This window comes from Cetorhinus maximus, chromosome 22 (assembly GCF_964194155.1).
Source record: "Cetorhinus maximus chromosome 22, sCetMax3.hap1.1, whole genome shotgun sequence".
Lineage (NCBI taxonomy): Eukaryota > Metazoa > Chordata > Chondrichthyes > Lamniformes > Cetorhinidae > Cetorhinus > Cetorhinus maximus.
Genome location: NC_135900.1, coordinates 24004791 through 24023148, shown reverse-complemented (window position 1 = coordinate 24023148; position 18358 = coordinate 24004791). Strand labels below are relative to the sequence as shown.

Genomic DNA, 18358 nt, shown 5'->3' with positions numbered 1-18358 from the left:
TAAATACAATATGAAAAAGTTCACTAGTTGTTTAGAGTCATAGAATTATACAGCAAAGAAGGAGGCCATTTGCCCCATTATGCCTCTGTCAGCTCTTTGAAAGCACGACCCAATTAGTCCCATTCCTCTACCTTTTCCCCATAGTTCTGCAAATGTTTCCTCTTCAAGTATATAACCAAGTCCCTTTTGAAAGGTATTATTGTATCTGCTTCCACCACCCTTTCAGGCAGTGCATTCCAGATCAGAATAACTCACTGTGTGAAAAGAAAAAAACCTCTCATCTTGCTTCGGGTTCTTTTGCTAATTACCTAAACCTGTGTCCTTTGGCTACTGACCCTTCCACCACTGGAAACAGTTTCTCCTTATTTACTCTGTCAGAACCTTACATGAGTTGAGTTGAGTTCATATAGTTCCATTGCAAGTACCATTTCCCAAAGCTCTTTATTTGTGTTATCTATCAAAGCCAACTCCCATAGGCAAGCCTGTGCTCCCCATGATCCTAACCATGACCTTCTTTGTTAAGTATCTGCAGTGAGCCAGGACTCAGAGTGTAACAGAATGAGCACAAAAAAAAATTGGGTTGAGATAGTAACAGGAAAAATATGAGCTTCTGTTGGATTATATGTAAGTTTTACACGAAAGCTTGAGGAATGAACCACAACAAGATTTCTGAATAGAAGTTGGCCACCATATTTTCTGATAAAGGCTTTGCCTCTGAAACAATGATCCAGATTTTGTGGATGTAATGACATTGAGACTGTAGCATTTGCCATCACGACTGTGCAAAACTGGCAACCTCACATGCACACAAGGATAGAGCTTGGCATAGGGGGCATGAAGAACCTGAGGGGGGTGGGTAGGGGGGGCACAGGGAGTGTTTGGAGGGTGAAGAGGGGGTGAGGGTTGGAGGGCCATTTTTTATTCACTGGGACAAAACCCTCTCTAAAATGATTTAAAAGTTAATGACAATGAGTGCTTTTCATTTCCTGGTTTACTGTCTGAAAATTCTTCAATCTGCTTGGCTTTCAGCCGACTTGGATTCCCTATTGTTGTGTCAGAATGAAATTGATGTTGTAATAGAGGAAATCAACGCCATATAGTTTGTTCAATTTTTGTGGCAACTTCCTTCGAGGTCAGTGTCAAGGGCCATGCCTTTATCGCTGATTGTAAAATTCAGGCTATTAACATGTGCAGCTACCACAGGTATTAGCTGTGGCTCAGTGGTAGCGCTCTTGCCTCTGAATCGGAAGGCTGTAGGTTTATATCACACTTCAGACTTGAGTGAATAATCTAAACGGACACCACCGCTACTGAGGAAGTGCCTCACTGTCAAAGATTGGATGTGATGTTAAAACGGCCAATATTTATCCCTCAATCAATATCACCAAAATGGCCCCCTCTCACCAGATTATTGTCATTATCTCATTGCTGTTTGTGGTACCTTACTTTGGTGGCTGATTTGCACCTTAAGAATGGCGAGGGCTGGTAGCCTCACTTTATTTTTATGGCATATCTGGGCTATTATCAATTGAAACTGATGGTTTTCCTGTTAATAATTGGCATGTTCAAATGCAGGTCACAATGCATGTGTGATGTAATCCAGCTCTTTTCTGTGGAGCTCAGCTTTGTGGGTTATTTAAGGAAAAATTCCATTAAAATAAAGTAAACTAAAAATTACAGCAATAAGGCAATCCTAACAGTGAGGAAATGCCATTCAATATAAGTGATTATGGCAACTGGAAAGTTAACATTGGCTTGAAAGTGGATCAACAATAATGTGTTGCCAAGATGAACCCTTGAATATTCAAACATGTGTTTTCCTTCACAGCAGATAAACAACATTTGACATCTGCCTCTTTTTAAAAGTTTGAGTTAGGAGGGAACAATCCCACAGCACACAATCCAATAGGCTCTAAAAAGGAAATGTCACCATAAGTGCTGACTCTGAGCTGCAGAAATATAATGGATAGAATTTTTACCTTGGTGGTTGGGCGCATGCCCAACCCACTTGAGCGAAAAACGATGTGCGTTGATGTTGGGCAAGCGCCCCGACGTCAACGCGCAGTTGCGCGATATTTCGGCCGGCCAGTGCGCTCAGGGATTGGCAGCGCGCCCACCGACAATTAAAAAGGCCTATTAAGGCCAATAAAAAGGTAATTAACTTTGATCTTTTGCTGCCCATCCAACCTTATGGCTGCTGGGCAGGCGAAAAGGTCAAGCCGCCTTTGCATTTTTTAGGGAACCTGCTCCACAGGCGGGATGAGGTTTCCAACAGCAAATACAAATAAAGGAAAACATTTTATATTTCATTTGTAACATGTCCCTGTTCATGTGACAGAGTCACATGAGAGGACGTGTTTTATTACAGTTTTAAAATTTATTTTTTGAAAACTGCTCTGTGCCTCAGGGAGATTTTCAAGTGCGTACTCGTGTGCCTGTGTGAAGTTTGCGCTCACTCCCCTACTTCGCCCGCACAGGCAGTGCTGAGCGCTTCCACTCATGTTTCACGCTGGGCGGACCTTAATTGGCCTACTAGTGTGAAATCGCGGTCCAGCCCCGATCGCTGACCACCCCCGCCGAGCCCGTCCCTGACAAGGGCAAAGTTTTGCCCAATGGCTGATTGAAATGGGAGGAGCAAGTGGAGTACCTATATGTTACTGTGTGTCCGTTTGATGGTTTCTGATGCTGACACTAAATTGTCAGAAAGAAAACACATGGGGCAGGATTTTCGGGTTGTCGGGTGGGCGCGGCGGGCGGCCCTGAGAGCAGCTGGGAAACGGTCCGCTGCCTGCGATCTGCCCCTGGCCGCGATTTCACGCTGGATGGCCAATTAACGGCCAGCCACTGTGAGAGGCGCGCTAAAATGCTCAGCGCTGCTGGGGTGGGGGTGGGAGGAGTGCGAGTGTAAAAGTCTGCACGTGCATGGAGGGATCGTGCACTGAAAGAACAATTTTAACATCAAAAATAAAGATTTTTCAAATCTGAAAAAAATGTCCCAACATTGGATTCACTCACAATAGCATTAACAGCATAAAAATCCTGCCCAAAAATTTATATTTACTTTTTATTTAATTGTGGAAACCTCATTCCGTCCGTGGATGAGGTTTGCTAAAATATCAAAAGGCCGCCTGGCAGATTCACTCGCCTGCCAACCATAAATTTGGATGGGCAGCAAAAAAATAGCTTTAAATTCATTGATTAAGGGCCTCAATAGGCCTCTTAATTGTCGGTTGGCACGCTGTCGACTCTTGCATGGGCCCGCCGACCAAAATATCGTGCAAGTGCGTCATGACATTGGGATGCTCGCCCAACATCTTCGCGCACTATTTTACGCCCGATCGGGTCGGACGCGCGCCCGCCCACGGGACATAAAATCCTGCCCCTGGTAAAAAAAAAATCCTCGAGCTAAATCCCAGAAATGCTGCTTATTCTCTTATTGTACAAAATGAACGTTACATTAGTTAAGAATTGTTCATCTTATCTTTTATAGATTACATCTGTCTTGTGCTTCTAAGCTACTTTAAGACTTTTGTTATGAACAAAGGTGCTTACTTGAATATGGCTCCATAGTATCAGTAGTAATTCATTAAACGGTTTGGCGGCGGTGGTGGGGGTTGCGGGGGGGAGAGCTGACAAAATTTGATAGCTTCCAAAAACAGGTGTGGAGGTTGCGATGCGCAGTTAGGCTCGCCTCCTGTTTTTAATGCAGGCAGCACATAAATTCGTGCCACTGCTAAATTGCATGACTGCTGTGTACAGTCAGTGCTATAAGAGCTGCGGAGTGCCTGATGCCTCAGCAGGGGATCCGCATTTGTGCGAGGCAAGAACAACTTATATCTAGCCTGCACTACTTAAAGCCAACCCGCATCTGTTAAAAGGGGAGTGCTTTCTGGCTGGAGCAAGCGTTGGAACTGTTTTCGGAAGAGAGTCTGAATGGAGTCTGAACAGACTTTTGAGAAGAGTGACTTATGCTACAGCAGGGGAGAGATTGTGCTCAGAGGTTCTCTGACATTGCACTGGAAGCTTTGGTGAAAAGGAGGAGAGGTGTACTCTATCCATTGGGGCCCACAAGGCCACTCAGACAAACTGTGTGAAGGCAGTGTGACTGCTGTGATGCTCAGTGCCAGGAGTCAAGTCAGAAGGAGCAGGACACATTGCTGCAAAAAGCTCAACAACCTCACATGAGTGAATGATTAATGAATGTATCTTCAAATGCCTTATCCCACCAACATACAGCTCAGTGCACCACACCTCTGTCACCCACCTCTAACAAACTCTATTAACCTTGACTCATAACTACCATTAATAACTTTACTTCACCTTCACACACTTAGCAGTGTTGTAAGCCTCACACCCACATCTCAGCTCACACAGAGTGCCAGCTATTCAATCATCACTGCCACATCACCCAAGCTCATTGCACTGCCCTCACTGACACATTACTGTCTCTCTTGCAAGGCAAGTTGACACCTAGCCAGAGGTAGCAGGAGCTAAGTGATAGGGCAGAGGAATGACTGCATGTCCTTAGCCCCATGGAGGAGACAATGATAGCCATCATTCAGGTAGCTATCACTGAAGCCATGGTCAACTGAAACTATCAGAAACAGTGTAATGGATTTCTGGGCTCTCAGTCAAACCTCATTATGCATTCTCGACTGACAGTCCAGAAATCCATTAGACTATTGAAACAAGCTGAGCTGAAGGGAAACCATTGCTTGCTTGACGGCTCTGGTTCTCTGATCTCTTCTGGCAATTGCACAATGTTTATTTACACAAGATAATGAGGTTTCAAGTGCTTGCAGTTTCTGCAATTGGTGCTTTAAGGGGTCTGGATGATTGACACTTTTATTGCCCTGTTGTAAAAGAGTTTTTTTTAAGGAAGTGGAAAGTTATCAATGCACAACTTTATAAAATAGATTTTTTTTACACATTCCATTGTTACAATAGGGTTCATTGGTTCTATACAATGTATAGTGGGTGAACGGGCATGAAAATATCATAGTTTCGTATGGGGGGGCATGAGGAGCTGTGGGAGATACGTGGGAGGGGTAATACCTTGGCATGGGAGAGCATAGGGAGGACCCTTTGAGCTTACCTTTTAAAGGGTTCCCTCAGGCAGACAATGGTTCATGACACCTCTGAGATGCCGTGAACCATGATACTTTGAAAAGCTGGCCTGACTCCATGAAAATTGCAGAGAACTAGGATGTGCCTATCCCTGCAAAGGAGCCGGCCAGTTCTGGAGTACAGTGTGCAGGCTTTTGATGTGAACCAGCATGCACCCTTAAAAGGCTCTACTGAAAAATCAGAAACCCTGGGAATGGGGTTGGGAATCCCAGAATCAGGCCCCGGCTCCCATTTTCTTCTCTCCCTGACTCCATGAAAATGCAGCACAATGCTTCAGGCTGATGACTTTTCATTAGAACTGATGTTCTGGTCATCAGGAAAGGCCATGGAAAGATCATCAACCTGAAACGTTGGTCTGAATTTCCACCCCAAGGTAGGCGTGCTGGCAATTTCTCACTACCAGCTGGCCTGCCAGTTAGAGCAATTAAAGTGCCAATTGGAGGTACTCTCCACACGCCACCTGGATTTTCCAGACCGGCCACTTGATGTGGCTGGAGCCTAAAAATGCAGTGGTGGCGACCTCCTGCAGCAGGCTGGCGGGAGCTAAGGCGCATCCTGCAAAAGAGTCTCAGCATGGACCCATTTGGCTGTAAGGGCTCCAGCCGGGGCCACAGGCCATCCTGTAGAGGGGTCCTGCTCTGCAATGATGGCCTGGCAGTTGTGGCCACAGAATATTCATTCAGGGGGCACTGCCATCGAGTTACCCTCATGATCCCACCTACAGCAGAAATGCCCACTTCTCCCAGTGGGGTTGCTGGCCGGCCACAACTTCGGGCACTCCCATTGTGATAGTGAATGCGGAGGTGGCCTGTTAATTGGCAGTCTCCTTAAAAATCTCCTCCAGAGTCCCGCCACGGCCAGTTTCGGGTTCCCAAGTTTGTAGTTCAGTCCGGCATCAGGATTAGGACCCTGGGAAGTAAAATTTAGCCCGTTCACTCTTTCTCGCTCCACACATGCTGACAGACATGTTGAGTATCTCCAGCATTTTCTGTTTTTTACTACAATAGAAGATGGATGGGTAAAATTCTTCATTGACTTCAGGCATTCTGACATGTCTGACAATGACAAGGAGCATGGAGGAGTCCAGAATCAACTTGGCACAGGGACCTGTGCAAAGCTTGCAGCCTACCTTTCTAGTGTGGCCAACTTCATTAGCTCTCTTGTAGATCAAATCATAATGCAGCATCTGATGACTGTGTCCCAGCTTCCTGTGCAGCACAAACAAAATCTGCCCAACATCTTGTTTCTGCATTGAAAGCCCAGACTTCTGTAATGTACACTTAGCTTGATACAATGAAACCTCAGACTGCTGCCATCATGGCTGCAAATACTAATGTTCAAAGGGACTTGCAGGGTGTCAGGGCAGCCTGCCCTCCAGCAGGTCACTAACATTGCAGAGAATCCGCTCTGTGTGATTGACAGTGGCTCAGTGGTGCACGAACTGGCTGTCCTCACTCCTAGGATGTCAGCATTCGTCCTCCCACCACTGCCATTCCGCCAGTGCGTTTGTAAGTTTCCTTCAAAGTCATTACCAATGCTGTCCTCGCCCTGCTCTAAGGTTGCAATTTTGGCTGCAGCAGTGAGACCCACAAAAGAGCAAGAAGTATGCACCCTTATGTGATAGACCAGGGCTTCCCAAACCAAGGGTTGCAACTCCCAGTGAGTCGAGATGAGATTTTGGAGCCATGAGCTCCGAGACAGCAATGGCTGCCATGGAGCTTGGACTGATTCCTGACAGCTGCACTCACAGTGCTTTTTTTTCTGTAGCGTTTTGATACAAATTAATCGTTTGCTACACAATTTCAGAGGGCAGTTAAGAGTCAACCACCTTCCTGTGGATTTTGAGTCATGTATAGGCCAGACCAGGTAAGGATGGCAGATTTCCTCCTCCGAAGAGCCTTTGTGAGCCAGATGGGTTTTTATGACAGTTCAGTAGTTTCATGGTCATTATGAATGAGACTAGCAGTTTAATCTGCACTTATTAATTAATTACATTTTAATTCTCCAGCTGTCTTTAAGTACGTAAAGATGAGTTTGTTGAAACACATCAAGGAACTGACTCAGGCTATGACCACTAAAATATATTGTGGAGGTGGTGGCATAGTGGTATTGTCACTGGGCTGGTAATCCAGAGACCCAGGGTAATATTCTGGGGACCAGGGTTAGTGAATTAAAAGTCTCCTGATGACCATTGATTGTCATAAAAACCCATCTGGTTTACTAATGCCCTTTAGGGAAGGAAATCTGCTAGCCTATGTGTGACTCCAGAAATGTGTTGTCTTAATAAAAAAATACCCTCTCAGCAAGGGCAATAAATGCTGGCCTAGCCTAGCCAGTGACATACACATCCCATGATTTAATAATAATAAAAAATCTCAGCATGACTGTGTTTTGCATTGCAAGCAATTTATTTACCCACTTTTCCAGATCTGTTCGACAAATTTGTTCTGTTTGTGATAGTATCTGTTCTGTATCATAAAGGGTGACATTGAACTCCTGCTAGTGGTGTAAACTGGCTGGATTTAAGGCCAGATGATTTCCTGTTCTGTTGGGGTTGATTTTAAATGTTCTTGCCGGGCGGGAAGCTATGGCAGTGGATCTGCTGCCCATTTTACCTTCCTTTTCATTGAGAAGTGAAATCAGGTGATGTATAAAGTCAAACAAAGTGATCCGCTTAAACGAAATGGAACTAGAATGTAACCAGCAAACATTAAACGAGGCGATACAATGGTCACTCTGTTAATTGTAGGTGGTAATCTGCCAGTGGGACATTCAACATAAACTCAGGCAAAGGAGCGACAGCTTTAAACACAAAGGCAGTTTTATCTATTTTATGATGAGAAATTTCTCAAGGCACCTAGAACTGAGCCAGTATTGCTGTTTCCTGTCATGAAAAATCAATCCCATTGACTACAATGAAAAAGAAATGTTTGTGCGTCCAGTGACATTGAATTTCACACTGATAATTTTGTATTCACTGGGAAATGTGCTAACACTGCATGCACTAATTTCACTTAATGCTCTTAATGGCCATCAACAAAAGCAGAAATCATCCTGTCTGCCTGGATATATGAGTTGAGCCCATGCCCTGCAGTTGAAATGACAAATTGCCAAGCAGTTCCACGAGCAGAAGTTTATTCCCAATAGAAATGCATTTCTCTCATGTTCATATTAAAAAAAAAAAATCCAGAAATGATTGCAGATGTAATGGAAAATAATTCAGCAGGATGCATTTGCTTGATGAAAGCTGAATTTATCATTTATGCATACAAAAAGTCCCACTGCCAAGTTTAAATATTTCCAGGGTGGTATTGAATATTACAATAGAACAATGACATATTATTGAAAGAGTGGCAATACATTTGTGTTTACAATTCAGTGAAGAAATGTTGGAGCACCAGCTTCAATCACACTTGGTCACTGAAGAGATAGGGGGTAGAAATTGAAATGGATTGCACTTATTTCTTGGGATTTAAGGTAAATCCTAAGAATTTAGTAGTGGGACAGCCTACGTCTAATAAGTGCAGTGGCTGGTCTCACTGATAAACTTGTGGGGATTTTTTGGGGGTTACTTGGGTGGATGCTTAAAACACGTGCAAGACTGCTTAAATATGCAAATTTGCAGTCTAACACTGTTGCAAGACCCTGCTGAGAAAATTTTTCAGCAATGGTGAGGCAGTGGTTGGGCTTACCTCACTGAGGATCCTTCAGATTCTTTTTGACTGTCAACTCTAAGTAATGATTACATTTTTGTTAAAAAAAAAACCACTTTGTGGATGCAGGAGGAGTACTAGTCCAACCCCCACCGCCCCCTGCCCCGCCCAATTCCACAGGAGTCACAGTTGCCCCTAGCCCCTAAATCCTCCCTTCCTGGACTCCTCACTGCTACTGGCAAGGCAGAAGGCCCGACACTGATGATTGCCATCGATAATCTGACCTCAGTATGTATGAACTCTGGTCATGCATCGCTGAATCAGGCGAGAAAAATCTTGAGGTCATGATGCTTTAAATACTTGAAAAAAAATGCTTTGCAATCACAGGGATTTTATATTAAAACATATTTGCATGCTGATTCTTAAGTGCACTCAGAAAGATTGACAGATATTTCAGTGCAGCACTCCATAGGTAGCAATTTTCAAAATAAGTTTTTAACTGATAAATTCCTGGACCTTTTTGGGCAGTGATTTTCTCCTGAATTTAAAGGGGAAAAGTTACATTTTAACATTAATCTGATAACAAGTTATGGGACTAATACGTCACATTCTGCTGAGATAGTAATGATTGATAGTAGTTTAAGATAACCACCCTTAAAGGTGCATGCACATCATATCACAACAATGACCATTACCAAGATGGATGCACCATATTTCATAATAATATTCTGTTCATTACACATGTTGAAAAATTAAATTTTCACACCAGTTTTTCAAGTTTCAAAATATACTTTGCAACACACTGTTTATTTACAAATTAGTTTTGGCTCAATTTGGTAGAGCTTTTTTTGCTGAGTCAAAAGGTCATGTGTTTAAGCCCCAGTCCAGAGTCTGGAGCACATAATCTAAGCTGACACTTCATTGGGTGAATGAGATGTCTTCTGAATAAGATGTCAAATCATCTGATGTCTTAGGTGGACATAACTGATCTTATGGCACTATTTGGAATAAGAGTCAGAGGGTTCTCGCATTGTTCTGGCCAACAGTTATCCCTCAACCAACATCCCAAAAGCAGATTATCTACTCATGTGTTCCTTGTGTGTGAAATGGCTGCAACATTTCTCTACGTTACAACAGTGACTACACTTCAAAAAGATTCCATTGAATGTGAAGTCATTTAATTAAACTGTCTGAGGTCATGAAAACCACTATATTCAAGTTCTTTCTCCTTTCTAAATATATGCACTTTACTTGTAAAGATGTGTCTTACTTGTATTTTGCATTATGAAAACTTTTGGAACTGCTTTTGAGGCCAATAAAGGGATTATTTTAAACTGTTTTTTTTACTTTACACTATTATCCTTTTCCCTCTCAGTTCTTGATATTAAATTAAGAACTGAGGGGAAAGCACAGCTTTTTAAACTGGCAGTAAACACTAACTTTAAAGGTCATTATCCATGTGTTTATATCTACAGTTTCCGAATGGTAATTGCAACCATGGATGCCAGTTTCCAATGATGAGGCACTTCTCAATTCGAAGTGAGGAAAAATATCAGAGCAGCAGTTAATACATAAAACACTTGTGCACTCGAAGAGGCGAGTTACATTATTAATTGGAGGCTGATGTAGTTAGTTTGAAATAGGAAACAGTTGGCAGACCCATTCTCTCAAAGATGATTCACAGTGCAATTAGTCCACTCCTTAACTGGGAAGGGAGAAAATAAGATTTCTTAATTGGGGGAAATATACATTGAAATGCTGAAAATTGGATGTTTCAAGGTTAGTCTATTTTTCAAAGCTGATTGCAAAGTGCTGTTAGTATTTGGACTGAAATACCTGTGTAATGTGTAACTGTCAACTTATAATGGTGCACATTATTTTCAGACTGACACTATACATTTCCAGTTAGTGGTTATACCTTATTTATAAGTTTATTAGACATTTCCAGTTTTCTCTGATATACCTAGAACCCCAATGCAATTTTGAGGCACCAGTGGGTAATGTGTGTCCTGTGGATGCTGCCCTCATTGGTACCAGGCATTGAGCGCCTAAGCAGGAATCATTGAAGTAACCAGTGCAGGCTGCTCAAAAAGCAACCCAGGTAAGTATTAAGGTATTTGTGCATTTCTACACCTGCTGGTCCCTCAAAAAACCTTCAGTCTACCTCTGGCCTATCCGTGCCCTCTCTTTAATTCCCCACCTCCACCCATAAGATAGTACTTCTGGCCCACAGAGTGGTCAGAATTAGTGTTCAAAGCCCACCAGCAATAACCAGAATGAGACTCAACTTTCAAATAGGTTTGGGCTTCATGGCAAAGTCTTTGCATGGACAGCACGAGCCCTCCACCTGTTGGAAGTCTGCCCAAAGTAAAAATCTATCCCATCATTTATCTGAATGCTGTGAGACCTTACTGTGTGCTGTTTGGCAATAAATGCAAGTTATTTCTTCTTTCACACACTAAGAGCAAATAATCTTTATGGTATTCATTGTGGCGTCATTCTGCCATTTCTTTTCAATGGTCCATGAAGATGATTTATGCAGCAAATGATATTTTATTAACTTGGGAATGTGTAAAAGGTGAAGTTAATTTGTCACTTCTACTCAAGTTTTGTTAAAATCAACAGAGAAAAAAGAATCACCTACAATCATAGCTTCTGACTTACTATGTAAATCGCCACCTCATTATTTCATTCAGTTGATCTGTATTTTTTCATTAATGATACCATTTTCATTTCCCTTGTTTTAAGCTATCACTTTTACACTCTTTGCTCTAATTTCTTATTTTATTTTAATTTAGTTTTTGAAATTTTCTGGGACTCACTTTTAAATGTCCTTTCAGCAACAACTGTAGTGTTTTTATAATGATACAAAAGCAGTCATAAGGGATTGGGTAAAGATGTTTTGTATTTATTTATTTACTTAGGCACATACCAGCTAGACAAATGTATAAAGCTTGAAGACACATCAGCAGAGCTGCCTGTGTTGTGCTCTGCTTAAATGCAGAAGCTTTTGGATCGTATGACACACTTCCTTTCTAGTAACATCATGCTGCAATCCCTTAAAGACATATTATAACAACAACATTTTTATAACACATTTAATATAAGAAAATATCCCAATCTTCATAGCATAATCATAAAAATTGACACTGAGCCAAAGAAGGAGCCATTAGGACTGGTGATCAAATGTGTGGTCAAAAAGGTAACTTTTAAGCAATGTCTTAAAGGAGGAAAAAGTAATGGAGAGGCAAAGAGGCTTTGGGAGGAAATTCCAGAGGTTATAACCTGGACAATGGTAGGCATGCCACCAATGGTGGTGTGATGGGGGGAGAGATGGACAAGAGCCAGAGTTGTGGGAATACAGGGTTCTCGGAGGGTTGTAGTGGTGAGGCCACGGAAGGACTTGACCAGATGGATAAGAATTTTAAGATTGAGGCATTGGTGGACCAGGAGGAAATGTAGGTCAGTGAACACAGGCATAATAGGTGAATGGGACTTGGAGTGAGTTAGGAGAGTGGCAGCAGAGTTTTGGAGAAGCTCAAGTTCATGGCGGGTGAAAGATGGACCTCCAGCGAGGAGAGCTTTGAAATAATTGAGTTTGGAGGTACCAAAAGCATAGCTCATAGCTTATGCAGGAAACTGCTCCAACCATTTATCACACAAATAATACATTGCAATTCATTGAGACCCCCAAGGCATGTGTAAAATGACATTGAAGTTGTTAAGCTTATAACTATGATACAGGTTCATGTTCACTATTCCTCTCTCTCTCTCTCTCTTTCTCTCTCTCTTTCTCTCTCTCTCTCTCTGTATATATATATATATACATAGCTCACAGTTTGAAGTACATTGTCAAGAAAAGCAGCATTGGCAGAGGATCAGGTGTAGAACATTAGCTTATCCTCAGGAAGAGGAATAGGTGTGATACTAAGGGAGCTAAAACTTGAAGTAGTAAGAATCAACTGTTTTCCAATGAGGTATCAGAATATAGTTTATCAGTATGAAGGAAAAAGCCTAATGCTGTAGAGACTTAAGTAATCATATTCTTATACTGACATTGCAGAGACCAAAAGAACAGTAATAACAGGTGAAATAAAGACAGAAAATGCTAGAAAAACTCAGCAGGTCTGGCAGCATCTGTGGAGAGAGAAACAGAGTTAACGTTTCATGCCCACATGGCTCTTCCTCAGAGCTAAAGAGACGTAAAACTGTGATGGATTTTATACTGTTTAAGAGGGGGTGGAGCAAAATAGAAGGTTAGGGATAGGTGGGAGCTCAGGAGAGATTGACAAAGATATCATGGCCACAAGACAAAGGGAGTGTTAATGGTAGTGTTAAAGACTAAAGAAGGTGCTGATAGTGGCATAAAGGTAAGGTAGCAGAATGTGTTAATGGCAGAGCAAGGGTCAGCGCTCTGTGAAAGCACAACATTGAAACAAGTGACAGATGGCCTTGTGGGGTCGGCAGATGTGTTTGGGGAAAAAGGATAAAAGAACAAATAAATAAAAAATTAAAATAAATAAAAATAAAAAATTGTATTAAAAAGATGTAAAGATGGAGGAGAGAGTTCATGGTCTGAAGTTGTTGAATTCAGTGTTAAGCCCGGAAGACTATAAAGTGCCTAATTGGAAAATGAGGTACTTTTCCTCCAGTTTGTGTTGAGCTTCACTGGAACATTGCAGTGGATGGACATGTGGGCATGACAGCAGGATTGTGTGTTGAAATGGCCATTGAGTTCAACAACTTCAGACCATGAATTCTCTCTTCCGTCCTTACCTATTTCTAAATCCAATTTTTAAATATGTATTTATTTATTTTATCCTTTTACTCTCCCTTTTCTCCAACTGCACCCCGCCCCACCAATCCCACAGGGCTGTCTATGTTTCTATGTTGTGCTTTCACAGAGTGCTGACCCTTGTCCTGCCATTAACACATTCAGTTATCTTACCTTTATGCCACTATCAGCACCTCCTTTTGTCTTTAACACTCCTATTAACACCCCTTTGTCTTGCACCCATGACATCTTTGTCAATCTCTCCTGAGCTCCCACCTATCACTGACCTATTTTGCTCCACCTGCTCCACCCCCTCTTAAACAGCATAAAATCCATCACATTTCTGCTCTTTAGCTCTGAAGAAGAGTCATATGGACTTGAAACATTAACTCTGTTTCTCTCTACAGATGCTGCGAGATCTACTGAATTTTTCCAGAATGTTCTGTTTTTATTTCAGATTTCCAGCATCTGTAGTATTTTGTTTATATCTCAGTAATAGCAGGTGATCTTTGTAATGCAGCATGGAATGTGATTAGAGATCTGCTATTAAAATTATCATCACCCCTTTTTATGTGCAATAACTAATTTTATTTTTATGTTTTCTTCCAGCCGAGCCATTAAAGCCAACCCAGATCTGCTTCCAGAAACACCATGGACGAATATCTTTTACAATGACTTTTGGGGAACCCTTCTTACACACAGTGGTAGCCACAAGTCCTACCGCCCACTGTGTACATTTTCCTTTCGCTTTAACTGTGCCTTTGGAGGTATGGATCCCTGGGGTTATCATTTTGTCAACGTGCTGTTGCACAGTGCAGTCACTGGTCTCTTCACAAACTTCTCCCGGGTGCTGTTTGGCGATGGCTATTGGACTTTTATTGCAGGCCTACTGTTTGCAACTCACCCTATCCACACTGAGGCAGTGGCAGGAGTTGTAGGCCGAGCAGATGTCGGAGCTGGGCTCTTTTTCCTCCTTTCTTTAATGTGTTACATCCGGCACTGTAGGTGCAGGGGACGATCTCTGTGGACCTGGGCCTGGTTGTTTGGAAGCTTCATGAGTGCTGCCTGCAGTATGCTTTGGAAGGAGCAAGGAGTAACTGTCCTGGCTATTTCAGCTGTCTATGATGTTTTTGTAGATCGCAGGCTCAAATTTTACCAACTTATTTCATTGATTCACAAGGTAAGCAGTTTCAGATTAATACAGGATTAATGACCACACATTAACGGAGTAACTGTGAATCCACCTGGCTGGCAGGGAACCTCACCCATTGACAGTACAGTCAGAAATCCAAGTATGGGCAACCCATGATTTTCTGACTGGAAGCATAGCCGTATGAAATTATCCCTTCAATGAAATCCTGTGTTTCTTGAGCTGTCATGCACATGCTGATAACAATTATATTAAGTGCCTTTCAGATTTGTTGCTTTTTCGCAGTTGCATTTGACCTTCAGAGTGCATTCTGGTCTATTTGTGCACTTTGTGTCACAGCCAATATAAACCACATCGGGGATTGGTGTCATGCTGATAGCAATTTGGACACGTCGATAAAATGGAGTGAATCGGAGATTGCCCATCCCTTGTACTCAGTCATTGACTGTACTGCCTCCCCCTTAGTGCAGACAACAGCTGCAATGTTCCATTTGTTTACAGTAATGATTCTTGTTCAATTTAGGAAAAAAACTGTTATAGAGAACAAAAAAGGTTCATGCTGGTTTTCACAGCATTGGACTTGGGTGCAAAGTAGTGCAGAGATGCCTGATTGAGAGTAGCTTGTGTTGTACTTGGCAGTGCCACTAATTTAGCCGCAAATATTTGGATAATAGCTTTGATTAACACAATGTTTTTAAACTATAACCATATAGGAACTGAGCTGATCGCATGTACGTTCTCAAAAGGTGTCTTAGAAAATTCAGATTTTAGTATCACGAATTTCCTCCCCTCCCTCTAGCCAACCATTGTTAGGGTACAGTTCCACATGAATTGTTTACTGCCAGCACTCACTCCTATAACTGCTATACATGTGTAAACCTTGACAATACAGGTCAGCAGACTATCAACCATAGCATGGAGTCATCACAGGCAAAATTTACATTGCTGCAAAGAACATCTCAAGAGTGGCTCAGGCCAATTGTAGGCCCTACATCAGGGTACAGCCAGAGATCACATACCACGGCACAGGCTAGTGATCAAACCTGAGAATTTCTTGGTCTGAACTTAAATCTGCTAAGACAAATAGGAAGCGTGGAAGCATTCATAGGAACACAGAAACTGCTAGACAAAAGAAATTAATGGCCGCTGAGTTTGCCTTTTGCTATTCTGGTATTTGTATGACACAATGATAATGGAGTTGTTGACTAATCATAGCAATCAATCTCCATCAATTAGCCAACAACAGAGGCAAGGAGAACCTCAGTAGTGGAGAGCTTTGAGTACCATAGATTTAAAATCACTTATTCTCTCACAAGGATGGGATATTAAGCTACGTTTGAATTGGATCCCCACAGAAATATTTTTCATGTATTGTCAAGTAGCTGGTCTATAATTATTTGCCTGACAATGCAATATTTGAAAGGTAGCATTCAACATTTTTAAGTGTCAGTATTTATTCAATTTCCATTATGGGCTGCCAGTCTGACAAGGCAAGAAATAAATGGATTATATAACTATTAATCTATATATTTTAAGTAGTAATTATGAATTTTGATGCATCCCAATCAAGGATCTTAATGTGATTTTTGAATGTTTTAAAGAAATCTCACAGACTTTTGATTTTGAAACACCAAATGATTGATGAGTTCAGGAAGTCAGACAGGAAATTCTGTGGTAAAGTAACATATTTGTTCTATATTGAAGGTTTGCAATAGTCCACAGTATTGAACTAAATGGTTAATAATACCTGTAAGCCACATATGCTTTTGCATATCATAATATCACTGTAGTGCTTCAGTAAATTAAAATGACAAATGCACAGTAGGGAAGTGAAGCAAATCATCTTCCAGCTAAACCAATAGACACAAAGTAGTAAAGTGTTTAGAGGACTTTTTTTTATAATGTATTTCAAATAATTTAATGTTTTAAAACTAATGTCTAAGTATAATAGAGGTGAAATGGATTTCACAATCAGGTGAGTTGTGTTCATTGTGACTGAAATAGGTAATCTCCATGATGGGTTAATGAGTTATTTGTCTGTAATATGCTGAAACATATGCACCAGGTAGGCCTCATGCCTGTTGGTCTATGCTATTAGATGGTCTCAGCTGGAATTGAAGACAATTTGAGTCAACGTTCACTTTAAAATTTAGTCTTTCTGCGCAGCCCGTTATTTCCAGTGTGCGACCCTTTTAATTTTTATTTTGCATGGTCATGCACATGTGTAATTGATCACATTAACAAGGCTGACTTGGTACACTTTTGGCTGCTGCATGGCTACATACTCATTTAGCTTAGCAGGAATGTTGGTTTGGACTCACTAGTGATGAATAGCCTTGTGACATGTACAGAAGTGAATAATGAGCATTTGGGTGAGGTAGTGGGAGGTGACAAGCACCTGTGGAACCAGAGTGCCTGTGGCCAGCACTCTTCATGTTCTCATTGACGACCAGCAATTTGAAAGCATAAGTTACACAAACAATGACTAAGTAATATTAGAAACACACACACAGACACAGACACGCAAACGCATCAAGGTGCCAATTCCGGCGCCAGCAATAATAAGCACTGTAGGGGAATGGTGGGACAGGAATCCCACTCTCACTTCAATTCAGGTCCATTAAGAAAGTTGGAAAGCTCAATAAGAGCTTGGAAATGGTGGAAGGTCTGATTTTTAAAGTGCTGAACAGGTTACGCAGGAATTCAGGAACTGGCCAGCTGAAGGCAAGTGGGTAAAGTGTGGGGAGCCAATCATGGCATTTACACCTGCACCATAAGAGGGTCAGCTGGGCAAAGGGGAACTGGGCACTTGATAAGGCCTTGGCGCTGCACAGGCAGCAGAGTGGCACTTAACATCTGGGCTTTGAATATGATCGGCCCTCTGGAAGAAGAGCAGGGGCAAGACTCTCAAGGATAACTGGGTGGCCATCTACCCAGGGGGAAGGCTCCAGCTGATAATGGGGGAGGAGGAAACTTTAGGCACAGCGGCGATGAGGGCCAGCTTCCTTTGCCCCGTACATCAGGAGGACGTGGGAGAGGAGTGTAGGGCAGGAAGGCTGCAAGGCTAAACCCTCTACACAAGATCTACCGCTGAGCTGTCTGGGGATCACAGAGAACCAGTGTTACAGCAGACTGCGACTCTCCAGAAAATGGCTACAAACACCTGCTCCCTTGTCACCGTATTCTTCACACCTTACAGCACTAGTCACCATGCCCTGCTAGTGGCCTGAGAAGTCAGTGTGGTCTTGAACTTCTTCACTTCCGGCTCCTTCCAAGGATCAGCTGCAGATTTAGTGGCATCTTGCAAATGGCTGCACACCACGGCACTATAGGTTAAGCACATCATGTGCTCATCTAAATACTTCTTAAATGCAATGAGTTAGTTTTGAGACTCTCACAACCCACTGGATGAAGAAAATGCTTCCTAACTCCACTCTAAACCTGCTGCTGATTTCTTTAAATCCCTGCCCCCTGGTTATTGGCCTCTCTGCGAAGGGAAGTAAGTCCTTTCTATCTACTCTATCTTAGCTGCTCATAATTTATGCACCCAAACCTCCCCCCAGCCTCCTCTGTTCCAAAGAAATCAGCGCCAGTCTATTCAGTTGCTCCTTGTAGCTAAAAATCTCTATTCCTGGCAACATAGTCGTAACCTTC

At 42.2% G+C, this 18358-nt stretch overlaps 1 protein-coding gene across 2 annotated transcripts in view; it reads left to right on the top strand.

The window, feature by feature from the left end:
- The window catches only part of LOC144696533 (protein O-mannosyl-transferase TMTC2-like), a 207474-nt gene that overhangs the window by 53307 nt on the left and 135809 nt on the right, over nucleotides 1-18358 (top strand). The window contains exons 2-3 of one of the 2 annotated variants that reach the window (XM_078567932.1): nucleotides 14164-14595; nucleotides 14835-14846. In XM_078567932.1, the coding sequence (XP_078424058.1) occupies nucleotides 14164-14595; nucleotides 14835-14846 (444 nt within the window). Of the gene's footprint in view, nucleotides 1-14163; nucleotides 14735-14834; nucleotides 14847-18358 lie in introns of both variants that reach the window. The other variant, XM_078567927.1, reaches the window with a different exon arrangement.